The sequence below is a fragment of the Eschrichtius robustus genome, chromosome 11 (genome assembly GCF_028021215.1).
Source record: "Eschrichtius robustus isolate mEscRob2 chromosome 11, mEscRob2.pri, whole genome shotgun sequence".
Classification (NCBI taxonomy): domain Eukaryota; kingdom Metazoa; phylum Chordata; class Mammalia; order Artiodactyla; family Eschrichtiidae; genus Eschrichtius; species Eschrichtius robustus.
In genome coordinates, this window is record NC_090834.1 from 43,936,540 (window position 1) to 43,963,890 (window position 27,351).

At 40.0% G+C, this 27,351-nt stretch overlaps 1 protein-coding gene across 2 annotated transcripts in view; it reads right to left on the bottom strand.

Annotated features, from left to right (window-relative positions):
• The window catches only part of FAT3 (FAT atypical cadherin 3), a 559,291-nt gene that overhangs the window by 119,921 nt on the left and 412,019 nt on the right, over nt 1-27,351 (bottom strand). For both annotated transcript variants that reach the window (XM_068555275.1, XM_068555274.1), the window contains exon 6: nt 18,832-18,971. In XM_068555275.1, coding sequence (XP_068411376.1) covers nt 18,832-18,971 — 140 coding nt within the window. The remainder of the gene's footprint in view (nt 1-18,831; nt 18,972-27,351) is intronic.

Genomic DNA, 27,351 nt, shown 5'->3' on the forward strand with positions numbered 1-27,351 from the left:
GTACTTTTTTCCCTTTATTTTGGGAGCATGATGATACACATTGCAAATGTTTTCAATTTTGTCATTTATCTTTATTTTGTTTATGGTAATTTTTTTTTGCCACGCAAAGATTTTATTTTTATTTTCATGTAGTTGAATGCATCAATCTTTTCCCTTATTGTTTCTGGATGTTAAGTCATAGTTTAGAATATTTTCTACATTTCCAGATTTTGGTGATCACACTTATTTTTAAAAAATTGAATTTATGGTCTTCTGCCCATTTTTGGATTGGGTTGTTTGTTTTTTTGTTATTGAGCTGCATGAGCTGCTTGTAAATTTTGGAGATTAATCCTTTGTCAGTTGCTTCATTTGCAAATATTTTCTCCCATTCTGAGGGTTGTCTTTTCGTCTTGTTTATGGTTTCCTTTGCTGTGCAAAAGCTTTTAAGTTTCATTAGGTCCCATTTGTTTATTTTTGTTTTTATTTCCATTTCTCTAGGAGGTGGGTCAAAAAGGATCTTGCTGTGATCTATGTCATAGAGTGTTCTGCCTATGTTTTCCTTTAAGAGTTTGATAGTGTCTGGCCTTACATTTAGGTCTTTAATCCATTTTGAGTTTATTTTTGTCTATGGTGTTGAGGCGTGTTCTAATTTCATACTTTTACATGTACCTAAATAGACATTTCTCCAAAGAAGATATACAGATTGCCAACAAACACATGAAAGAATGCTCAACATCATTAATCATTAGAGAAATGCAAATCAAAACTACAATGAGATATCATCTCACACCAGTCAGAATGGCCATCATCAAAAAATCTAGAAACAATAAATGCTGGAGAGGATGTGGAGAAAAGGGAACACTCTTGCACTGTTGGTGGGAATGTAAATTGATACAGCCACTATGGAGAACAGTATGGACGTTCCTTAAAAAACTACAAAAGGAACTACCATACGACCCAGCAATCCCACTACTGGGCATATACCCAGAGAAAACCATAATTCAAAAAGAGTCATGTACCAAAATGTTCATTGCAGCTCTATTTACAATAGCCAGGACATGGAAGCAACCTAAGTGTCCATCAACAGATGAATGGATAAAGAAGATGTGGCACATATATACAATGGAATATTACTCAGCCATAAAAAGAAATGAAATTGAGTTATTTGTAGTGAGGTGGATGGACCTAGAGTCTGTCATACAGAGTGAAGTAAGTCAGAAAGAGAAAAACAAATACCGTATGCTAACACATATATATGGAATCTAAGAAAAAAAAAAAAAAGGTCATGAACAACCTAGGGGTAAGATGGGAAGAAAGACACAGACCTACTATAGAATGGACTTGAGGATATGGGGAGGGGGAAGGGTAAGCTGTGACAAAGTGAGAGAGTGGCATGGACATATATACACTACCAAACGTAAAATAGATAGCTAGTGGGAAGCAGCTGCATAGCACAGGGAGATCGGCTCGGTGGTTTGTGACCACCTAGAGGGGTGGGATAGGGAGGGTGGGAGGGAGGGAGACGCAAGAGGGAAGAGATGTGGGAACATATGTATATGTATAATTGATTCACTTTGTTATAAAGCAGAAACTAACACACCATTGTAAAGCAATTATACTCCAATAAAGATGTTAAACATAAATAAACAAATAAATAAAAAATTGAATTTAAATGCTTCTTTTTCTTACATTTGCATCTCTAATGCATTTGGAATTTTTCCTGGTATATTATGTGGGGAATGGGTCCAGTTTTATTTTATTCCACATGGCTCTCTATTTATTTCAATGCTACTTTTTAGCAGACCATCACTTCCTTACTGATTTGAGAAGTCACTTTTACTGTATACTAACTCTACCTATGCAGATAGTGTATTTCTGGCTTTTCTATTTTGTTCCATTGGTTTATCTGTCTTTTCATGCAACAACATCAAAATGTTTTAATTAGAGAGGCTTTATAGTATTTTTTTCCTTCCAGTTTTCTTGAGACATAATTGACATAAAGCACTGTGTAAGTTTAAGGTGTACAGCATAATGATTTGACTTACTTACATCATGAAGTGATTATCATAATGAGTTTAGTCAATATCTATCATCTCATATAGATACAAAATTAAAGAAATGAAAACACATTCTTCTTTGTGATGAGAACTCTTAGGATTTACTCTCTTAACAAATTTCATATATAAGGTACAGCAGTGTTAATTATATTTGTCATGTTGTACATTACATCCCTAGTACTTATTTATCTTATAACTGGAAGTTTGTACCTTTTTACTACCCTTCATCCAGTTCCCCCTCTCCCTCCCACCTGCCTTTGGTAACCACAAATCTGATCTCTTTTTCTATGAGTTTATTTGTTTGCTTTTGCAATATAATTGACCCACAATACTATGTTAGTTCCTGGTGCACCAATAGTGATTCCATATTTCCATTATATATATTTTAATTGTTTGGAAAAGTTAGGTCTTCTCTTTGTTCTCTTCAGGATTTTCATGGCTATTCTTGATTGTTGTTCTTTTTTTTTTTTTTTTTTTTTTGTCTTTATTGAATTTGTTACAATATTGCTTACGTTCTATGTTTTGTTTTTTTGGCCACGAGGCATGTGGGATCGTAGATCCCCGACCAGGGATCGAACCCGCACCCCCTGCATTGGAAGGTGAAGATTTAACCACTGGACCTCCAGGGAAGTCCCGATTGTTGTTCTTCTAAATTAACTTTATAATCAGCTTCTATAGCACCTGACAAAATGATAGCATTTTAAACTGGGGTTATGTTAAAAGTACAGGATAATTAAGGAAGAACTAATTTCTTCATGATGGAGTCTTCCTATCCAAGAACATAGTTTGTCTTTTTTCATTTGTTCAAATCTTCTATTTTGTTTTTCAGGAGTGTTTTAGGTTTCCTCAAGTAGGTTTTGAACACTTTTAAAGTTTATATATGTGCTAACCTAAATGGGTTCTTTTTCATTACACTTTTTCACTATTTTTTTGGGGGGGGTAGGCTATATATGGAGGCCATTAATTTTTGTATGTTAAATTTATAACCTGTTACTTTACTAATTTTCCTATCATTTGAAGTAGTTTTTCCATTCCCTCCTTGGAGCTTTTTCAGATATATAATTACACTATATGCAAATAGAGATCAGTTTACCTTTTCCTTTATAATTCTTATAACACAAATTGCTTTATCTTAGCTAATTGTATTGGCTAATACTTACAGCACAATGTTAAATAGTAGTGGAAGCAGTGATATTCTTGTCTTATTCCTGACTAATAAGAAAGCCTTTAGTGGTTCTCCATTAAATAATACGCAAGCATTTGGCTGCATTCTAGAAAATTATTTACTTTTAGAAATAAATTTAGTCAGACCATGGTTGTTCTTATAAATAACTGTACTATCCATCACTTTGGTGGAGATGTGCTTTTTTGAGTGAGAGGAAAAGGGCCGTGCTATGACTTCTGTGCCAGGACGACTTGCCGTGGGAGTGAGCTTGACACGGGGACAAGCTTTGCTTGTAGTTTATGGTAGAAAAAGTTTAGAGAAGTGTGCCTATAGCATTTTGGGTATTGTTTTATCTCCGCTGCATTTGGAAAGCCATACTAGATTCTTCGAATGCCAATTCTTTCCCTTAAAAAGTTCCAGTTAACTTAGTCAAGATGCTAAAATATTTGTGTTCACAGAAGCAGTCATATTAATGGGATAAAAGAGCCTTTCCGGCCAGCAAGCCTGCCCTGACCTTCCTGAGGTTTCAAAGTTGATGTGCTCTTGAAAAGCTTGCCTCTTTCTGCTTGCTTTGTCCTGAGCCTAATCTACAGTCAGAACAAGTGTTTCTCTGTAAAAGATTTCCCTTTCCTCATTTGCTTTTTATTTCCCACAGTTGGGGCCATTTGTGAGCTCCTGAACTACCAAACAAAGCAAAGTAACTCTCAAAGCTGTTGTGTTCAAAATGGTAATTGAAATGCCTAAAGAAGTACAATGGATTCAAAGCAGGAGGAAACCTGAGTGTGGGAAGTCTCTTCAGAGCTGGTTTCAATGCTGCTCACCACAAACACTTTGGGTTTTGCAGGCTCGTCTAAGCTAAGTCTGGGTAGATGCCAAGTCCAGCTTTACAAAGGCTCATGGCATGAAGTGTCCATGGGGTGAGTTGGAGGGTAAGGCCTCTGTCTTTTATTAGAACCAATTAAATCCTGAATTACTGAAAATTCTGTTCTGCCTCTGTTTGCATTTCAAAACCATACTTAAAACATTCTATAGTTGTGATTTCAAGGATGATGCCTCTTGTATTCTCTCCAAGCTTACGAGTTTTGTTTTGAATGCCTAAGGAGAAAAATCGTGTGCTTGTTTTCCAGTTTATAAATCTGTACCTTATTCATTTCTTAAACTGTATTATCTCTTGTTTCTCAATGAGGAAAATGAGAATCAGGGAAGTTAAGGGATGTGCCCAAGTCACAAGGGCAAGGCCACACTCAAACCTAGGTCTTACAGAGCCAAATTCTGTATGCATTCCATTATACGGTTTCCATGTGCACTTAAATTATATACACATTAACTACAAATGTACAAAACATACATGTGGGGCTTCCCTGGTGGCACAGTGGTTGAGAATCTGCCTGCCAATGCAGGGGACACGGGTTCGAGCCCTGGTCTGGGAAGATCCCACATGCTGCAAAGCAACTAAGCCCGTGCACCACAACTACTGAGACTGCGCGCCTGGAGCCTGTGCTCCACAGCAAGAGAGGCCGTGACAGTGAGAGGTCTGCGCACCGCGATGAAGAGTGGCCCCCGCTCGCCGCAGCTAGAGAAAGCCCTCGCACAGAAACGAAGACCCAACACAGCCAAAAATAATAAATTAATTAATTAATTAAAAAAAACCCAAACATACATGTGAGCAAACATGTGTGCAAATATTATGTACCTTGCTATACAGAAATCCTAATTTACCAAACACATAACTGACATGACCATTCTCATTTCAGGAACATTAATCATGGGATTATTCTGAACAGAAAGTTCCCTGCTGGGCTTCCCTGGTGGCGCAGTGGTTATGAATCCGCCTGCCAATGCAGGGGACAAGGGTTCGAGCCCTGGTCCGGGAAGATCCCACATGCCACGGAGCAACTAAGTCCGTGCACCATAACTACTGAGCCTCTGCTCTAGAGCCCGCGAGCTACAACTACTGAGCCCACGTGCCTCAACTACTGAAGCCCACGCACCTAGAGCCTGTGCTCCGCAACAAAAGAAGCCACTGCAATGAGAAGCCCGCACACCAGAACGAAGAGTAGTCCCCGCTCACCGCAACTAGAGAAAGCCCGCGCACAGCAACGAAGACCCAACGCAGCCAAAAATAAATAAATAAAATAAATAAATTTATATATTAAAAAAAAAGAAAGTTCCCTGCTGCCTTTAAAATTGGAATCCATTTTCAAGAATTGATTTACTCATAAGTTGTCAGGCACGGATCTATTACATTCAGTGAGGTTTTACCATTATTATTTTTTTAACATAAAGTCTCACAGAGTTGGCTTGCTGCCTTATTTCATCTATATAATTGTACTTGTTCCAGCATTGTCTTAGCCTAAATATACAAGGAAGCTTTGGGCCACTGCCTTTTTCACCTGCTAAGAGGGAGATGATGTTAAAGGAAACAAAAGGAAACCCTTGATGAGGGTGTCCCTTGAAAGCCCCTCGATCCAGGGATCACGGAGCTGCATTAGCAAAAGTGATTTGTTTCTACCCTCCACCTCCTTTCAAGCAGGTGCAAAGTGGAGGAAAAGGGTAAGACAAAATCCAAATCTTCAAGGTAAAGTCTGCTTTTTAAGGAAGGAGGCCAGTTAGGTACTCCCAACATCACCTAGAGATAAGAGAGGAATGGAATCCCCATGGCCGTCAAGGGCAAGGCTAACCCAGGAACGCACACCACAGACCTCCCAGCCCCAGAGAATATGGACCCGCTGGCTGGAAGACTTAGTGGCCAATCTAAATTAACTGCCTTGTGGGGCTTAAGAAATGTGGAAATGATCTGAAAGAGAGTTTTAATCTCAGGTTTGGCTGTGGAGCATACAAATACAAGCTGATTTTCATATCTTTATAAATCAAAGCAGGACTTGAATAAGAAAAGCATATTAAAATCACAAAAGCACGTATCATAAGTCCCTGAATAAAATCGATGTAATTTTTAGATTATTATTTGGGCATGAATATCTCTGCTGCCTTTCATGAATAACAGTAAAAGCCAAACACATAATATTTTATAGTTAGTAGGTATATTATTACAGTTTTATGTTGAGAAAAGACTACAATAATAAAACCTACATGTGTCTGACACATCACATCATATCGCATAATATCTTATTTATTCTTACAACAACCCATGAGGTATGTAAGATCTTACTCGCATTATGTTGGAGAAACTGAGTTTCACAGAGATAGAGCTTCTTTCTGTGGTAACACAGTTAACCATTGGTTAAGTGCTGACTTTGAACCTGGGTCACCTGATTCAGGGTCAGTGCTCCTTCCACTAGACCAAATGCTTCCCCTAATGAATTAAGCTGTATATTTTATATACATAGACATGTAAGGGAAAGTTCCTAAGATGGTATCTGATTTTGAGAAGGAAGAAGTGGGTTTGTATATCTATCTGTGTACACCTAGGGCGGCCACCTAACCTGTCTGTGCCTCAGTTTTTCACTGGAAAAATGAATGTAATGATAAAACTTGATTTAACTACTCCCAGGGTGTCAGGGAAATGAAGCTTAGAATGAGGCTTGTTAAGTGTTATTATGCAAATAACAGGTGTTATATGTTACTATGAATTTTCACCCCTTGGTCTTTTGGAAGAGCCAGGCTCTAGATTTATTTAAATTTGCAATGAAGATGCAGCAGCTCATATGGGTTTGGCAGATATATGGGGAAAGTTATTAAAATTTGTCATTTCTCACCCTTGGTAGTGTGTGTCTCTGTAGCTCATAAGCTCAGTGGCTGGAAGGGAGGGCTATAAAGAGGTTGGGGTATTTTGCTCTCTTCCTAGCATGTATGACCAGCTATGAAACATTCTAATGGCCATAGGTGGCGCCATGTTTACGGGGCAGCCACTTAAAAAAGTGTCCCCCTCATAACTAGTAGAGCCAGATGAGTGTCTCTTCCTGCCTTAGAATAGGTAGCAAAGATTTAATCTTACTTTTGCGAGGCAGCACACTGTAGTGGTTGAGAATGCAGAGCAGTCTCTAGAATCCAACTGCCTACGTCTAAACCCTGATCTACTGAAGTTACTTAACCTCGCTTTGCTTCAATTTCCTTATCTGTAAACTGGGGATGTCAACAGGGGATTCTTTTCCTATTTCCAACGTAATAAACTATCACAGATTTAGCAGTTTAAAATAACACCCATTTATTATCTCCTAGTTGTACAGGTCAGAAGTTTGAGTATAGTGTGGCTTAGAGTCTCATAAACCTGAAATCAAGGGGTCATCAGAGATGTGTTCCCTTCTGGAAGCTCTGGGGATGAATCAGTTCCAAGGTCACTCAGGTTGTTGGCTGCATTTAGTTTCTTGAGGTTAAAGGCCCGAGGTCCCTGCTTCTTTGCTGGCTGTCAGCAGGATCCTCTCTCAGATCCTTAAGGCTGCCTACATTCCTTGCTGTGTTGCATCTTCCATATTCAAACTAGCAATGATGTTTTAATTTCTCTCATATTTGGAATCTCTGACTTCCCCTTTGCTGCATCTCTTCCGACTCTAGCTGGACAAAATCATCTGCTTAAGGGCTCATGTGATTAGACTGGGTCCACCTAAATAACCTAGGAGAGTCTCACTATCCTAAGATCTGTATCCTTAATTACATCTGCAGTGCCCCTTTTGCCAAGTAACATATTTACAAATTCTGATGACTAGGAGAACATAGACATCTTGGGTGTGGGACGGGGGTGCCTTCTGTCCACCACAAATAGTACCTGCCTCATGCAGTAATTGTGAGAGTTAAGTGAGTTTGTTTGTTTTTGAATATAATATAAACACTTGGGTTTTTAATCTATTTCAAGTGTTTCAGTCCATTATAGTCATTATTCTTTTTGATGCTCAAATTATCCCATCTTTGACCAGTGGAAGGCAGTTCAAGTTGTCTCTTGCCACCTTCTAACAAGATTCCACTAGCCTTTTCTGGCAGAATAAGATGCCCAGGCTCCTGCCCCAAACCTGGAATCAGCTATTTCTACAAGGAATCCTGGTTCCTTTCTATGGGAAATGGTATGTAGAGACCACAGTCTGGGTGCTAAGAGTAGAATCCCTCTTCAAATGGATTTGTAGCGCTCCTGTATGTTTGGACAATAACTTCATCTTTCTCAGCATCTCATTATTCCCGTCCCTTATGAACCTCTGGTCACACCTGGACGTTCCCACTTCCCCTCTTATTTATAACAGCCAGTGTTCCTGTGATTCCTCACCTTTCCGCCAACCAGACTGTCCCACTTCTCTTAATTCTTTCATTCTTCTCATCTAAGCCAGACACCCTTGCTCATCTCTGACCTTCTACGACATCAAAGTGGGGAATACTTCCATAATGCTGAAGAATAGTGGTACCCTTTTTCACAGATTATTTCTATTTTTTAAAAATTTCTTGGAGGGAGCTAACTTCCTATTTGCTGTCCAGGGCTTTGGTAGGCAAACTTAACTCTTTCTTAACCCAGAACAACAGTGCTTTGAAACACCATGGCAGCAGCCAGTCCAGTCACCAGAGCAGGGAGGCATCAGAAAACCAACAACACCCTCAGGTATGTATGCTTCCTAGGAAACTTGGGTGGCTGCATGTTGAAATTTTTAACTAGAGTTTCTGAGTAATGAAAATATTGAGGAGTTAGTTTACCTTAACCATTTTTGAGCCAACTACCCATTTAAAAACATGATAAATACTAAGGGGCTACTCTCTGAAAAAATACACATGCACACCAAAATACATCAACAATTTCATAAGCTTCAAGGATCTGCCAGGGACTCAAACTATCTTGGAGAGTCTAATTTGTTTGCACAACTAGGTTCTGATTGCAACAGCTTGCTGGAAGCAGCTGCATGTGGAGGTTGGGAGGGGGTGTGGACAGAAAGGAACATAGCTGGAACCAGGGTGTTGGTTTTAAATTTTTCCACTCAACATTATTCATGCTCTTGTCTAGAGCAATGAATGTTATTTCTGGTGCCAGTCATGAATTATTTGCTACCATTCCACAATATTATATATGTAGAAATTGGAAGGCAGCTCTTAATAACTTGGGATAATTCTTGGAATACAGAAAGCACTCAAAAATGTTGGCTGGTTTTAGGCAAAGAAAAGACTGTCAGAGAGCTGTCAAATGTGGCCAACCCGGGAGGGACCATCAGGAACCAGGAAAAGCCGACTAACATACTCTGGGTCTTGTGTGCTTACAGAGCCCTTGACAATCTCTATATGGTTCATCAGCATTGACAGTGCCTTAATAGATCATCTCTCACTATCTGCCCCAAGACTAGTCAGATGGTTTCCAAGATGGTTCTCCACTAAAGGCTTGGGATGCAGCACTGGATAATCCCTTTTTCAGAGCACTGTCTCAGGCACTCACTTATTTCTCACAACAACCTGTGGGGCAGTCCCCATGATACAAATGCTCAGAGAGGTTAAGTGATAATAGTAATACTAATAGCAGTAGTAGCTAATATTTATTGAGCACTCATTACGTTTCAACCTCTTGCTATTCTTCTTTTAAATTTATTTCATTTACTTTGTTATTCAGCAGGTTCTTATTAGTCATCCATTTTATACACATCAGCGTATACATGTCAAACCCAATCGCCCAATTCATCACACCACCACCCCCACCCCCCGCCGCTTTCCCCTCCTTGGTGTCCATACATTTGTTCTCTACATCTGTGTCTCAATTTCTGCCCTGCAAACCAGTTCATCTATACCATTTTTCTGGGTTCCACATATATGTGTTAATATGAGATATTTGTTTTTCTCTTTCTGACTTACTTCACTCTGTATGACAGTCTCTAGATTCATCCACGTCTCTACAAATGACCCAATTTCGTTCCTTTTTATGGCTGAGTAATATTCCATTGTATATATGTATCACATCTTCTTTATCCATTCGTCTGTCGATGGGCATTTAGGTTGCTTCCATGACCTGGTTATTGTAAACAGTGCTGCAATGAACATTGGGGTGCATGTGTCTTTTTGAATTCTGGTTTTCTCTTGGTATATGCCCAGTACTGGGATTGCTGGGTCATACGGTAATTCTATTTTTAGTTTTTTAAGGAACCTCCATACTGTTCTCCATAGTGGCTGTATCAATTTACATTCCCACCAGCAGTGCAAGAGGGTTCCGTTTTCTCCACACCCTCTCCAGAATTTGCTGTTTGTAGGTTTTCTGATGATTCCCATTCTAACTGGTGTGAGGTGATACCTCACTGTAGTTTTCATCTGCATTTCTCTAGTGATTAGTGATGTTGAGCAGCTTTTCATGTGCTTCTTGGCCATCTGTATGTCCACTTTGGAGAAATGTCTATTTAGGTCTTCTGCCCATTTTTTGACTGGTCTGTTTGTTTTTTTAATATTGAGCTGCATGAGCTGTTTATATATTTTGGAGATTAATCCTTTGTCCGTTGATTCGTTTGCAAATATATTTTCCCATTCTGAGAGTTGTCTTTTCATCTTGTTTGTAGTCTCCTTTGCTTTGCAAAAGCTTTTAAGTTTCATTAGGTCCCATTTGTTTATTTTTGTTTTTATTTCCATTACTCTAGGAGGTGGATCAAAAAGATCTTGCTGTGATTTATGTCAGAGAGTGTTCTTCCTATGTTTTCCTCTGAGTTTTATGGTGTCTGGTCTTACATTCAGGTCTCTAATCCATCTTGAGCTTATTTTTGAGTATAGTGTTAGGGAGTGTTCTAACTTCATTCTTTTACATGTAGCTGTCCAGTTTTCCCAGCACTACTTATTGAAGAGACTGTCCTTTCTCCATTGTATATCCTTGCCTCCTTTGTCATAGATTAGGTGACCATAGGTGCGTGCATTTATCTCTGGGCTTTCTATCCTGTTCCATTGATCTATTTTTCTGTTTTTGTGCCAGTACCATATTGTCTTGATTACTGTAGCTTTGTAGTGTCGTCTGAAGCCAGGGAGTCTGATTCCTCCAGTTCCATTTTCTTCCCTCAAGACTGCTTTGGCTATATGGGGTCTTTTGTGTCTCCATACAAATTTTAAGATATTTTATTCTAGTTCTATGAAAAATGCCATTGGTAATTTGATAGGGATTGCACTGAACCTGTAGATTGCTTTGGGTAGTATAGTCATTTTCACAATACTGATTCTTCCAATCCAAGAACACGGTATATCTCTCCATCTGTTGGTATCATCTTTAATTTCTTTCAACACTGTCTTAATAGTTTTCTGCAGACAGGTCTTTTGTCTCCCTAGATAGGTTTATTCCTAGGTATTTTATTCTTTTTGTTGCAATGGTAAATGGGAGTGTTTCCTTAATTTCTCTTTCAGATTTTTCATCATTAGTGTATAGGAATGCAAGAGATTTCTGTGCATTAATTTTGTATCCTGCAATTTAACAAATTCATTGATTAGCTCTAGTAGTTTTCTGGTGGCATCTTTAGGATTCTCTATGTATAGTATCATGTCATCTGCAAACAGTGACAGTTTTACTTCTTCTTTTCCAATTTGTGTTCCTTTTATTTCTTTTTCTTCTCTGATTGCCATGGCTAGGACTTCCAAAACTATGCTGAATAATAGTGGCGAGAGTGGACATCCTTCTCTTGTTCCTGATCTTAGAGGAAATGCTTTCAGTTTTTCACCATTGAGAATGATGTTTGCTGTGGGTTTGTCGTATATGGCCTTTATTATGTTGAGGTAGCATCCCTCTATGCCCACTTTCTGGAGAGTTTTTATCATAAATGGGTGTTGAATTTTGTCAAAAGCTTTTTCTGCATCTATTGAGAAGATCATATGGTTTTTCTTCTTCAATTTGTTATTATGGTGTATCACATTGATTGATTTGCGTATATTGAAGAATCCTTGCATCCCTGGGATAAATCCCACTTGATCGTGGTGTAGGATCCTTTTAATGTGTTGTTGGATTCTGTTTGCTAGTATTTTGTTGAGGATTTTTGCATCTATATTCATCAGTGATATTGGTCTGTAATTTTCTTTTTCTGTAGTATCTTTGTCTGGTTTTGTTATCTGGGTGATGGTGGCCTCATAGGATGAGTTTGGGAGTGTTCCTTCCTCTGCAATTTTTTGGAAGAGTTTGAGAAGGATGGGTGTTAGCTCTTCTCTAAATGTTTGATAGAATTCACCTGTGAAGCCATCTGGTTCCGGACTTTTGTTTGTTGGAAGATTTTTAATCACAGTTTCAATTTTATTACTTGTGATTGGTCTGTTCATATTTTCTATTTCTTCCTGGTTCAGTCTTGGAAGGTTATACCTTCCAAAGAATTTGTCCATTTCTTCCAGGTTGTCCATTTTATTGGCATAGGGTTGCTTGTAGTAGTCTCTTAGGATGCCTTGTATTTCTGCAGTGTCTGTTTTAACTTCTCCTTTTTCATTTCTAATTTTATTGATTTGAGTCCTCTCCCTCTTTTTCTTGATAAGTCTGGCTAATGGTTTATCAATTTTGTTTATCTTTTCAAAGAACCAGCTTTTAGTTTTATTGTATCTTTGCTATTGTTTTCTTTGTTTCTATTTCCTTTATTTCTGCTCTGATCTTTATGATTTCTTTCCTTCTGCTACCTTTGGGCTTTGTGTGTTCTTCTTTATCTAGTTCCTTTTGGTGAAAGGTTAGATTGTTTATTTGAGATTTTTCTTGTTTCTTGAGGTAGGCTTGTATAGCTATAAACTTCCCTCTTAGAACTGCTTTTGCTGCATCCCATAGGTTTTGGATCATTGTGTTTTCATTATCATTTGTCTCTAGGTATTTTTTTATTTCCTCTTTGATTTTTTTCAGTGATCTCTTGGTTATTTAGTAACGTATTGTTTAGCCTCCATGTGTTTGTGTTTTTTACATGTAATTGATTTCTAATCTCATAGCGTTGTGGTCAGAAAAGATGCTTGGTATGATTTCAATTTTCTTAAATTTAATGAGGCTTGATTTGTGACCCAAGATATGATCTATCCTGGAGAATGTTCCATGCACACTTGAGAAGAAAGTGTAATCTTCTGTTTTTGGTTGGAATGTCCTATAAATATCAATTAAATCTATCTGGTCTATTGTGTCATTTAAAGCTTGTGTTTCCTTATTAATTTTCTGTTTGGATGATCTGTCCATTGGTGTAAGTGAGGTGTTAAAGTCCCCCAGTATTATTGTGTTACTGTCGATTTCCTCTTTTATAGCTGTTAGCAGTTGCCTTATGTATTGAGGTGCTCCTATGTTGGGTGCATATATATTTATAATTGTTATATCTTCTTCTGGGATTGATCCCTTGATCATTATGTAGTGTCCTTCCTTGTCTCTTGTAACATTCTTTATTTTAAAGTCTATTTTATCTGATATGAGTATTGCTACTCCAGCTTTCTTTTGATTTCCATTTACATGGAATATCTTTTTCCATCCCCTCACTTTCAGTCTGAATGTGTCCCTAGGTCTGAAGTGGGTATCTTGTAGACAGCATATATATGGGTCTTGTTTTTGTATCCATTCAGCAAGCCTGTGTCTTTTGGTTGGAGCATTAATCCATTCACGTTTATGGTAATTATCGATATGTATGTTCCTATTACTATTTTCTTAGTTATTTTGGGTTTGTTTTTCTAGGTCCTTTTCTTCTTTTGTGTTTCTCACTTAGAGAAGTTCCTTTAGCATTTGTTGTAGAGCTGGCTTGGTGGTGTTGAATTCTCTTAGCTTTTGCTTGTCTGTAAAGCTTTTGATTTCTCCGTCGAATCTGAATGATATCTTTGCCAGGTAGAGTAATTTTGTCTGTAGGTTCTTCCCTTTCATCACTTTAGGTATATCATGCCACTCCCTTCTGGCTTGTAGAGTTTCTGCTGAGAAATCAGCTGTTAACCTTATGGGAGTTCCCTTGTATGTTATTTGTCATTTTTCCCTTGCTGCTTTCAATAATTTTTCTTTGTCTTTAATTTTTGCCAGTTTGATTACTATGTGTCTCAGCATGTTTCTCCTTGGGTTTATCCTGTATGGGACTCTCTGCACTTCCTGGACTTGGGTGGCTATTTCCTTTCCCATGTTAGGGAAGTTTTCGGCTATAATCTCTTCAAATATTTTCTCTGGTCCTTTCTCTCTCTCTTCTCCTTCTGGGACCCCTATAATGCGAATGTTGTTGCGTTTAATGTTGTCCCAGAGGTCTCTTAGGCTGTCTTCATTTCTTTTCATTCTTTTTTCTTTATTCTGTTCCGCAGCAGTGAATTCCACCATTCTGTCTTCCAGGTCACTTATCTGTTCTTCTGCCTCAGTTATTCTGCTATTGATTCCTTCTAGTGTATTTTTCATTTCAGTTATTGTGTTGTTCATCTCTGTTTGTTTGCTCTTTAATTCTTCTAGATCTTTGTTTAACATTTCTTGCATCTTCTCTACCTTTGCCTCCATTCTTTTTCCGAGGTCCTGGATCATCCTCATTATCATTATCCTGAGTTCTTTTTCTGGAAGGTTTCCTATATCCACTTCATTTAGTTTCTTTTCTGGGGTTTTATCTTGTTCCTTCCTCTGGTACATAGCCCTCTGCCTTTTCATCTTGTCTATCTTTCTGTGAATGTGGTTTTTGTTCCACAGGCTGCAGGATTGTAGTTCTTCTTGCTTTTGTTGTCTGCCCTCTGGTGGATGAGGCTAAGAGGCTTGTGCAAGTTTCCTGATGGGTGGGACTGGTGGTGGGTAGAGCTGGCTGTTGCTTTGGTGGGCAGAGCTCAGTAAAACTTTAATCCACTTGTCTGCTGGTGGGTGGGGCTGGGTTCCCTCCCTGTTGGTTGTTTGGCCTGAGGCGACCCAACACTGGAGCCTACCTGGGCTCTTTGGTGGGGCTAATGGCAGACTTTGGGATGGCTCATGCCAAGGAGTACTTCCCAGAACTTCTGCTGCCAGTTTCCTTGTCCTCGTGGTGAGACACAGCCACCCCCTGCCTCTGCAGAAGACCCTCCAGCACTAGCAGGTAGGTCTGGTTCAGTCTCCTATGGGGTCACTGCTCCTTCCCCTGGGCCCTGATGTGCACACTACTTTGTGTGTGCCCTCCAAGAGTGGAGTCTCTTGTTCCCCCTGTCCTGTCGTAGTCGTGCAATCAAATCCCACTACCCTTCAAAGTCTGATTCTCTAGGAATTCCTCCTCCCGTTGCCAGACCCCCCCAGATCAGGAAGCCTGACGTGGGGCTCAGAACCTTCACTCCAGTGGGTGGACTTCTGTGGTATAAGTGTTCTCCAGTTGGTGAGTCACCCACCCAGCAGTTATGGGATTTGATTTTATTGTGTTTGCGCCCCTCCTACCGTCTCACTGTGGCTTCTCTTGTGTCTTTGGATGTGGGGTATCTTTTTTGGTGAGTTCCAGTGTCTTCCTGTCGATTATTGTTCAGCAGTTGTGATTCTGGTGTTCTTGCAAGAGGGAGTGAGAGCACGTCCTTCTACTCTGCCATTTTGAACCAATCTCCCTTGCTATTATTCTGTATATGTAAACTCATGTAATCCTCACAGCACCTCTAATGATGTAGGTACTGGTACCCCCATTTCATAGATGAAGGGACTATGGTGCAGAGAAATTGTGACCTGCACCGGTTGGAGGTGACTCAGTTAGTAAATAGCAGAGTTAGGATTAGGACATGGATTTATCCCTACAGAGCCCAGTTTGTCAAATACTATGCTATTTATATAAAGCACAATAATATCCTACATAAAATCAACAACTCTTTTATACTGAGGCCCTTGTCCAGGAGGTTTTTGTAAAGAGGATGCTTTGTTCTTGCATTTAGTACATCTGCATCTTTATAACTTGAAGTCCACAGAACCTTTTTACATCCTGTACTCATGCTAGAGAATCTCAGAGAGGAAAAGGATGTTTATTCGTCACCAGATATTGTAGCTCTGAGGCACAAGAATTCTGGGAGAACAGGCCAAAACTGAACATGAAGGAAGGGTTTGCTTGTAGACACAGAGGTCCCTGAGGCTGTGATTTATTTGACATTTGTGAAGTGAAATTCAACAGGTTGTTTATGGCTGATTTGAAGCCCATGGCATACCATGTTTTATGGTTCCAAATGAACAAAGTAGAGAAAAGAAGTTCCCCAAAGTAAACTGAACAGGTGTTTTGGGGGCTACAGGACATTTCAGTTATATGGTGAAGAATGTCCATTTGATGGTAAATCATTAAGTTTCCTCAGGTCATGGGTTGGAGTGTGCTTTAGTGGTTTCTAAAAGAAACCTAGAATGCCTTTCCTTTCCCCAAATATCCTTTTTGTAAAAATGTCCTTGACACTGAGGGCTTTGACTAATTCAGAAATTGCTCCTGTCAGCGCTGCCAGAGGAGCCGTGGCAAATGTGAGCAGAGGCCTGGATTGGCAGAGGCTGGTGGGTCTTCAGGCTCAAATACAGCCAGATAGACAGAATATTGGTTTTCTGATGGTAATAATGATGGCACACAAATTTATGTTTTGGAAACTGTTAGTTCTCACTTCTTGAGAAGGTCATGGCCCTGGAGACACAGGGTAACTTGGAAGCTTTTGACAAGAAAATCTCTCTATATCCTAATTTATTAACCTATTGAGCTTGGGCTTGCCAAAGGGAACCTCCAAGTTCACCCCAATTCTCTAATTCCTGAACGGCTCTAGAGACAAGTCTAACTGTACACTAGTCTGAAGTAAGATCAGCAAAGGCAGGATGTGAACAACGTGTACATTCAAAGTCTTGTAATACATGCTTCCATATTAATTTTTTTTAAGTGGGTGCACATCAGTTATCTGGGTTTAAAAACTCTGAACCACTGTGACTTCAGGCATGTAGTACAGTTCCCTGCACATGGTATGAACTCAAGAAATATTTGTAGAAAAGATGCTGTTGAATGATTTATCATCTGGTCCTAATGAAATTCTAAAATAAAAGTTACATAGATAATTTTTTTGGTTAACATTTATCAGTTGTGTGCTTTGGAGATCCAGCATACCTGCCATTCAGACCCTATTGAAAATGTAATATCTACTATCCATTAATTCATTCTAAAATATTTAATATGTATCTATAACATTCTGGGCACAATGAATCACCATTTAATTCAACTGTTATGAAACGCTGGAGAAAAGTAAGTAATGAATAGGGTTCCATGCTTTTATTTGTATTTTATTCAAATACATCCTATGTTTCTAAGTGGTGCTAAAAAGTTGAAGTTGGATATGCTAAGACACGGCTAATTTTAAAAGTCTAATTTAAATTCCCATTTAAAGTGAATTAGCACTAAAGACTTAGCAATGCTACAAGTGGGTTGTTTTGTATTAGTCTTTAGATTGTGTGATTCATGCAGGATCTCAATCCTGGGGTCCTTTCCAGGTATCTCTATCTTTTGAAGATACTCTGAAGCAGTCTGGATTTAGGTAGGGTGACCATACAATTTACTGTCTCAACTGGGGCAACTTTGAGTGTGATCATTACACCAGTGCAATAAGTATAAATGGGATTCTCTCAGGCAAATAGGGTCGTATATTCATCCTAGGAAAGGACATGGGTTGAAAGATCGGGATTTGATACACACCGGCTGCCTTATCAAGTGCATGTCATGTCCCCTTTCTGGGTTTCAGTTTATTTGAATGAAAAGTGAAAGGGTTGTACCAAAACCAACGCTACTGTTTCCTTCAAACTCCGTCACTTTATGCTTACAAACAGCCTCAAAGGAAACAGCCTCATCATGTTTTTGAAACCGCTTCAAACTGAGAGACAGCTGGATAGACAAACACATAAAACCCTCCTCCTCTCCCCTTTTAAAAACCACACTGTTACAAAAGCTTACATCATATTTTAAATAAATCAACACTTGCTTACTTTAGGGTTGGTAAACATTTCATCTTCAATACCTGAAGCATTGTGTTGAGAAGGATTCTGAGGTCACATCTGCGCTCAGCAGGAAAAAAACCAAAACAAACAAATAAACAAAGACCCCTGATCGATTAGTGATGGTTTCTGGGGCCACGGGAACAGAAGAGAGAGGGGCTTTCTCTAGTCGCGGCAAGTGGGGACCACTCTTCATCGCGGTGCGCGGGCCTCTCACCATCGCGGCCTCTCTTGTTGCGGAGCCCAGGCTCCAGACGCGCAGGCTCAGTAATTGTGGCTCACGGGCCCAGTTGCTCCGTGGCATGTGGGATCTTCCCAGACCAGGGCTCGAACCCTTGTCCCCTGCATTGGCAGGCAGATTCTCAACCACTGCGCCACCAGGGAAGCCCTCTTGTTCTTTATTAAGGCTGTGTGACCTTGGATATATTACTTAGATTATCTTAGTTTGTAAAATGAATTTGGACTCAGGCATTCTCTAGCTTTAACTTTCTGTAACTAAAGCATGAGGAGGTGAAGAATATCATGGTGTGTTAACTCAGACACTGCAGATGTCCTTCTCTTTGTAAATTCAAGGAAAGCTGACTCTGTTGTCAAAAAGATAAATCTTACAGGAAATGATAGGGAAACAAATACACATCACTCTTCCATGCATGAGCAATCATAATTTCTGGAAAAGAGGCAGCTAAGTTATGTAATATTGTGGATAGAATCCTTTGTCTAAGCTGTTCTTGCAAATGCTTTCTTTTAAACGCTAAAAATCCATGGACATAATTTACTACTTTCAACACATATTTTAATTGCTTGCACCTCTGACTTTAGCAGATTTCTCGGCATTCCCACGATTTAGTAATTTGACATCTTACCTGAGTGACAGCAATATTTGTCCCATCGGTGACTTCCACACTCATATTATAGATGGACCTCTGCTCTGCGTCCAAAGGTTTTGCAATGACAATGGTCCCAACGCCCTTCTCTGCATCAAAAGAGCTGTCAAAATTGCCCCCTGACGAGTTCACAAAAACAACATGAAATTAGCATATCCGAAAAGTTATTACACATATTGAAGCATACAGCTTTAAAGGGAGATCTTATATAGAAACGTTTTTTGACAGGCATCCCTATGGCTCAATTTTGTACATCTTAACTGGGACCCTTTGTTTTTTAACTTAATTCGTATTTCAAAACACAGCCTCTACAATGCATAACAAATGTCACAAAAAAGAATGTATTGCAAAAATCCCCTCAGCACTAATGTTATAGCAGTGAAGCATAAACTGACTCCATAAAATATTTAGAAAGCTAAAGTCCCTTCAACCCCTTGTGGCTCCTGGGCTAGGAATTTGTAGATCCTTTGCTTTTCCAAAGTATTGATTGATAGATTAAATTCTAGGTAAACAAACAGTCCAATTATTATTAACAAAAATGAGCAGACACTCTGAAATCCATTCCAGGATTGATGGTAAACATGTGGTTGGTAGAGTTCAGATTCCCTCAATTAGATGTCAGAAATAAAGTTATAAATACTAGAAAATAAGAAAAAGCAATAAAATTGAATTTCATATTAAAAATTCTCTCTCTGTAAGTTGGGATATTTATAGAAATATACTTTTGCCATCTTGACAGCGTGAATTATCTTTCTCCCCCCAAAAGAGAAAGTTTATGGGAGATTTACAAAATGAAATCTGGAAAGAAGTAGATGAAAACATCAGCTATGGAACATCAAGTGATAAAATAATCAATAGAAAAGTTTATAAAACTTTACTTTTCTCCCCCTGGACTAGGTGTAATCCATAATCTGTGACTAATGTGCCTAAGACAGCATAGCCTTTGTTGAAATTACTGTAGGTGTTTCCATCTCTGTGAACCAAAGTGTAGTTTATGATCTTTTTCAAAATGAAAGATTTTTTTTTTAAGGGGAGAGAAGATATTGGTATAAGTGCTGGAACGATTTTAATTAAGTATCAGTATATGTTCACAAGCTCTATTTACTTTAGCCTGAAATATCATCATGTCCACAAATTTTGTTCTTGGCCAGTAATTTTATTTAACTACAGCACATAGGGCAATGCATTTACTGAATTTCATATTCTAGAAAAGAAATCTTGGCTTCTCCTTTTTGCATTTAATTTTGATGATCAGTCAACAATATTATATACAATTTCTATGATATTAGAATTAGAAATGGGCAGATGAGTTAAAGGAAAAGAGAATTTTACCTGACTTGCTAGAATCTGATGTATAATGACATGAAATAAATAATACAGTGTACTTAAAAAAAACCTGGTCATACATATGACCAGGTTTTTCAGATACTTATTGAGTGTAGCTGTCATATATACTTGAGATTATTTAATTGCTAGAGAGAACATAATTGCCCTTGACATTTAATTAAAGTTATGGAGATATGGGTATACCAGAGAATTGCTTGGAGATGATATATTTTTCAAAAATTTCATCTCAAAAACAGACTCATCTTCCACTTAATATCTTTAATTGATTTACTGAGAAATACTAAATGTTAACTCCAAAAAATGTCTTTTGAAGAACAGGATAAAGAGAAAGGGGAGGAAATCTAGGCTGAAAGGGAAGTAAGCCTTAGGTCACCATGCCTATTCCAAAGGGAACGTTTCATGTTGATAACCACATGAAATGAAATGTGCGACTGATTCAAGGGTCTTGAATAACTGTCCTAATGAGCAAAGAAAAATCATTTGCTATCAAGTGGTATATTATGAAAAAAAAAAAAACTCTGCCATGGAAACTTTCAAAGAAAAGACATAAAATTGCCTCAGACTGTGTAGAAGGAAAGATGGGAAAGCAACTTCTCAAGCCATTTCTAGTGGGTATTAAATCATATTTTCAATCACATTTAAAATCATCTTTAGAATGTCTTCCTAACCAAGATTTTTACTTTCTTAAATTTGAGTACTATGAATTTTGGCGGGGGTGGGGTGGGGTGGAGGATGGTCAATTATTTTGGAAGGTGAAAATTTGTAGGTCAAAGTAAAATAGAAACTACACGAACTATAAGCCTTTGATTTGCTTCAGTTTAAAGACAAATAAAAATGAAATTTAGAGAACATACAAGCAAAGATTTCCAGTTTCAGTTACTGTTTCCATGGGGCAATTCTATTTCCTCTCCCTCATTGCCCTAGGCTCACATTTTCCTCGGGGCCCTCCCTATACAGAAATATATCAGCGTTTCATGTGCTCAGTGGCATAAAATTTACATATTTTACATATGGCATATAGATTGTGCACTTTCTTCTTAGTCATTTTTTGTATCAAAAAACATTTTTGGCTACTTTTATGGTGGTTTTTTAAATTTTTATTTTATTTTGGAGTAGAGTTGATTAACAATGTTGTGTTAGTTTCAGGTGTACAGCAAAGTGATTCAGTTATACATATACACGTATCTATTCTTTTTCAAATTCTTATCCCATTTAGGTTATTAGAGAATACTGGGCAGAGCACAGGGAACTCTCCTCAATATGGTAGTGATTTTTTACAGTTTTCTCTCCTCCTGCATGTGTGTTTATGTGTGTGTGTGTGTGTGTGTGTGTGTGTGTGTGTGTATCTCCCCCATTCACCTTTATTGTTTCAAACACTCTAGACCAGAAAAGTTGAAAGGAGCAGGGGAGATAGACAAAGAGAAAGCAGGTCAGGGTGAGCTTGACAAAGAAAGCCTGTGAATGTCTTTCCATCCATCAGTAAGGCTAGCAGCCTCTGATACTCACTTCTAGGGCTTTAGCTCTTAGTTAAACCCAGATTTCATGTAAAACCAGGTGCCCCAAATCTTCCCTGAGTTTTAAAATGAATTTCTGACAAGGGATACAGAATCTAGACCAGCAGCTCACCATCAACCCTCCCGCAATTTCATAACCTACCACTTGAGCCTCCCACTTCACGAACGACTCCGTCTCTCTCCCCCAGGCCTCATTTCTCAGGCTCCCTTTTAGCCTGAAAGGTGATTTCAGTTTGTAGGAACCCATGTCCAATTCATCTGGGGTGAGACTATAAAATGGAAGGAGTCTGCTTTCACTAGCAGCATTCTGTTTAAAGAAGATGTGCTTCCTCAGAGCCAGTAACAACATGCAAAGCCAGAGTGTGCTGGGGCAGCAGCGCTGGGCTAAACAAAGGGTGGGGAGGAGGGAGGACACTGCCGAGCTGGTCTGATTTCAACAAAGTGGGGAATTAAGAGAAGTCACAGCCTGAGCGTTGCTGCAGGGGTGTGAGGCAGAGGTGGTTAAAAGCGAGGTTGTGAACAGCCCACGTAACAGAGAATTCACGTCAGGGACATTTCTCTTTGACCATTTTCGGTCAGGACGGGTGTTAAGGAGTAAACAAAGAGCACGAGAGGCGTGTTGGATTTCTATTGGATTCTACAGTTAAACGTGGCAAGTCGGAGTGTCCCAGAAAGCTTTAAAAATGGGACAGGAATGAAAATACTTTGAGCCAGCAGCTACCGCTGGAATGTACCAGGCAGCAGGGGGTTGGGCCGTGATTTAGTTAAGCTTTTCTTTAAAGAATCACCATCTCTCCATAATGAGATCCAGTGCTGACTATCTCACAGCTTTCCCTCCAGAGAAGCTTCCGGGCCCCTCCCCTAGCTATGATTCCAATCCACTCTACGTGCGATGGTAAAAATACCAACCAAAATCTAGTAGTCACCAAGGGAGACGAGCTATGGGAGAAGCTTCCAAAACACTGAGCCGCTGCATCTCAATGAATTAAGGGAGTTGTTCGCAAGCTGCTCATTCAAGTTCAGCACGTACACCTAACTTAAGGAAAAATGCTAAACACCATTGCTAAGGTTTGATCATGAATAATTTTCTGCCTTGGAATGAAGCAAGCACAGTACGGGGCTAAAACGGATATTTACACGGAAGGCAGGAGATGCAGGCTGGAGGTGGGAAACAGTGGTAGGAAGGAAAATCCTGTCTAGAATCTGGTTTAAAATTCATTTTCTTACAAACGATAATAGCCGAAGCTGTTTTAGGCTTTTTATTATTTTCCTGAAGTCTCTTCAGGTGTGTTCCTATGGACCACATTGTTGCTATGGAGAAAAGAGAGGCATGTTTGGGATCCAATTAGAAGAAATGATGTCAATTGATGACTCTGAGCAAGCGTCATCCTGATGGAGGAAGAGCTGTATTAAAAACTGGACACAGACATAGCTTCTCTTGGGAGGGGTGGGGGAGAGTTTTGCGATAAAGAAATCTGGCCATGAGGTTAGAGAAGACCCAGAGAGATGAAGTGCTAGTCAGGGTGCCATCAAAGACTTTAACTTGCCTACTTGACGGAACCCTATTAAGAGATGGCTCCATTAGGGACAAGGTTCTAGAAGGACAGGTATAAGCTTATGAGACAGAAGCAGTCAAGAACCCAAACTCCGCAGGAACCTATGACAAACTAAGGGCCCAGGCAGTCCTTCTGTATCCGCAACACAGAAATGTATTTCTGCTAGAGCTGGACCCATGTGTTACCTTGTACCATCAGAGGATTATTTCCAAAGAACAGCCTTTCTGTTCTCTACATATTGGGTGAGGCAAATAAACAGAGACATTGTAAGTGCTTACTGTCTACAAGGAAAACAGTTTTTCTAGTCTAAGTCAGGGGAAAAGCTAGAAAAGTGGGTGGTAGCATCCCCCAGCAAACTGGAGGTAAAGAGGAATTGTTTGAAGTGTGTAATAACGGTGATCTTTACAATACAAATATTTGCCCGTGGGATAAGGATACAGGGACCAGATTGCACGCACATTAGAGAGTATGTAAATCAAGATGCTGCTGAGTTGAAATCATAGTTTCCTGAGAAGTGTGAAGATATGTGATAAAGCCACAAAGGATTGTGAGTTAGTTTTGCTCCCTTCATTTTCTTTCCCTTTTAACACCGGGAAGGAACATGCTGTGCATTGGGCTGTTTAACCACAGAACAGCTGAACTTTATAATGTTTCCTTTTAATTATAGCTTTCTTAACTCGGTTACAAGTGGGCTTCTGTTTCTGGAAGCTGAGGAGAGTCCAGCTCCGTAACATTGTAAGCAGTGGTCTCTTTGGAGGCACAAGAAAGTATCTGGCAGGTCCTTGTTGGCGGGGTCCGGACTTGGGAACGAAATCTTGCTCTCGACATGGTTTTTGTGAATTCATATCACGGTGGGAGGAAAAGAAATGCAGCTAAACAAGATTCGGGCAGATTTCGAAATATGGAAATGAGGAGACAATACTCTCAGGGGAAAAGGCATGCTGGAACACTAGTTCTGCTGATTTAATGAGAATTCATTAGTTATAGCATTTGTAAGCTGTAACTGTTAGGCCGGGAGGTGGTATTGTCTGTAACCGTTAAGTTTCTGTATAGGTGTCTATCCAGCTATAGTACACTGCTATGTTTCTTAAGTACTGAGAAGCACTCTCCCTCTCTCTCCTCTATGTTAGCCTGGCCAGGGAAGATGTTTAGGTAAGGAGGAAGGGAAGGGACAGAGGAGAGTTTCAGTGGCCAAGGATAAACAAGCAAGAAAGCTTGAAAGTAAGAATGAAACATCTGAATATGATAAAGGAAACAATAGGTTTTTAGAGAAGGGGAAAGGTGTTGTCAGCAGGTTGGAAAAAATATGACTCTCTTAGATCAGAAAGGATTTTCAGAAGGGGGATTTGGTGGAAGGAGGACCATATCCATTCTGAGTGCAGCCAGCACCTGGGGAGAAGTTTGTAGTTTTGCCGTGAAATAAAGAGTTGACATTTCAATATGTTGGCTGGATGCGGGGACGGAAATAAAATCATGTTCTGTTTGAGCATCTGGCCCGGTAAGTTCAACTTGCAGGAGGAGCTTGACTAGATGTTACGAGATATACAGTGAAATCTGCGATGGAAGTATCTAGACTAGAGGAACAACCCGGTAGGTCTTCATTAAGAGAAGCACTTGTGTACTAAAACTGAGAGGATTCTATAAAAAGGGTATAGATTTAGGAATAAAGATGGAGAAACATGAAAACGGATGCCATGTCTTTGATCATGATTCCTGGATACGGATTTGAAGCAGCCTAAAGGGACTTCATCCAGTGAGGACTCTCATCTGTCAACTGACCGTCTCTTCTTGGACCAGTCCTCGTTTGGTCAAAGGTGCTGTGTTGCTCAGGCTGGGAATACAGTGGAAGGTCACACTGACTCCGCATGGGTCTCAGGAGGCATCAGTAGTGTTAACACATGGGCTGCCTGCGGCATCTCCATCGGTCACCATTGTTTATTCCACTCCCCGTGGATGGACATCAAAAGAAGCATTGGCAGGAGGAAGGAATCAGGAGGCAAAGACCTTGACCTTAAGGGTTAACATTGAAGCTAGGATAAACACAAATGAAAATGTACACTAGCACTAATAATGCTGGCATGGAATTCGTGCAAGTAAGGTTACATAGAGCACCACTAGGCATGCTTACCTATACACACCATACACACACATGCAGGGATGCTGAGGAATTGCAAAAGTGACTGGATAACTGGGGTCAGGTGGTTGGTCAGACTGAGCATCAGCGAAAGCTGTGCTTGCAAGATTTCTGACAAGAAGTGCAAGCGAGGGCATCCTGGGGTGGGTGGGATGTGCTGCATGTCAGGAGGTTGCAGGCATGCATCACACAAGGGAGAGAAGCGGTGCTGTCAGGCTGTAGAGGTGCTTGCAAACTGGAGCGTCACGGGAGGAGGGAGATGAACTGGTGGCTGATGGCAGAGGGCAACTCCTCTCACATCTCGGGACAGCACGGCAGGAGCCCTGCAGCCTGTTGGCCTTCCACTGTACTCTTCCTCGAGTTATTTAAAAGAAGTCATGATTGCACCGGGGACACATTGAGACTGAGGTGCATCTTCTGTGACTGACTGAGGGTGGTTCTGAAGGAATCACCAAAGGTGACAGCACAGACAACCAGGCGACGCATAGGTGTGACCCTCTGTTTCACCAAGAAAGAAGACACTACATTGGATAATAACTTAATGACCTGAAAATGACTGCGAAGATACAGAAGCGGAGACATCTTTCATGAATCAGAAGAGGTTCCATTTCAAATGCGTTAAGTGGAAATGAAGACGGAGTTGAAAGCTTGGAAACGAGGATGGTCATGTACAGGGATGGTATGATTAATGCCCATTAAGTAAAACACAGACGTTCTACTGGCATTCCATAAAATGAAATAGGTAGAAAACAAGCCCTTTCTTTTGGGGGGTTCAGAGGACCCTCTACTGAAGTTTGATTGGGGGCCAGGGGGCATTCTTTTTCTGTGCTTCATTGAAACAGATGTGGAATGTTCTAAATGCTTTCCCCAGACCCAGTCATTCCTGGGAAGAGAGGCAGGTTTCCTACCCATACTATCCAAGCAGTGACATGTGGAAGGAAATGATTCCCCCAGACCAGCTCTCTAGATTCGCTGCCTTCCCCGGAGAACTGTGGGAAGTCAGCTCCAGCTCGACCCAGTGTCAGATCCAGGGCTGGCGCACACTCTCTCCCCTCGTTTTGTTTCCTGGCCCTCAGCACTTATTTCCTCTCCACTGCCTCTCACCGCCTGGTTGTGGAGGGCAGTGGTGCTGTTTTGCCCTCTCTTTTTGTAGCCTGGCGTGCTTGCTTGCTTTCTTTCAAGGAATTTAAAGGTTGGCTTCCAAGGTCTATCCTGCCTGCATCCATCTGCTTTCTGTATTCGGCTCTCACGGGAAGCTCTCCCTGGCCATATATCTAGGCTGCATTTCCTGCCCTTCCTATTGTGGACAGCAGTCAGGGACTCTCCTGGTGGGGCTTTCTGGTCTACGAATGGCACTCCTGCTGCAAAACCGAGGGGTTGGGATCTATTTGAATTTACTTTTCAATTGGAAAAGGCCCAGTTAAGCCAACCTACAAAAAGATCAAAACAAAACAACAAAAAGCCCACATACCTCAAAAGCAAAGAAAAAAAATTTTTTTAAAGAAATCAAAACAACTCCCCACCCCTGCCCCAAATCCAAACCCATCAAACCTCAAACAAAGGAGTCACTGGATACGAGTGAGTAATGCAATAGCTGTTAGAGGCATGTATGAAATTTGTGGGCTGCACTTCAGCCTGTCACAGGCAGTTATGAAAGATGTAATTTAATTTGCTTAAAAAAAAAAAAAAAACCCGTAAAAGGCAGATTGGATAGCTGTATTTTAGCAAATGTGTTTGCACTAAGGGTACCTTCTGTTGAACAGTTCTGCCCACAAGCTGTCTGTAGAATATAGAACATCTCTCGAGCATGCTTGCCACCTTGAAGCAGGGCAGTCGGGAGCAGAAAAAAAAAAAAAAGAACAGAATGCAGAAAAAGGTGAAGAAAAAGAGAGAAATGAAGGACAGCAAGTCCAGTACCATCAATACATTTAGAAATGAGATTAGCCAA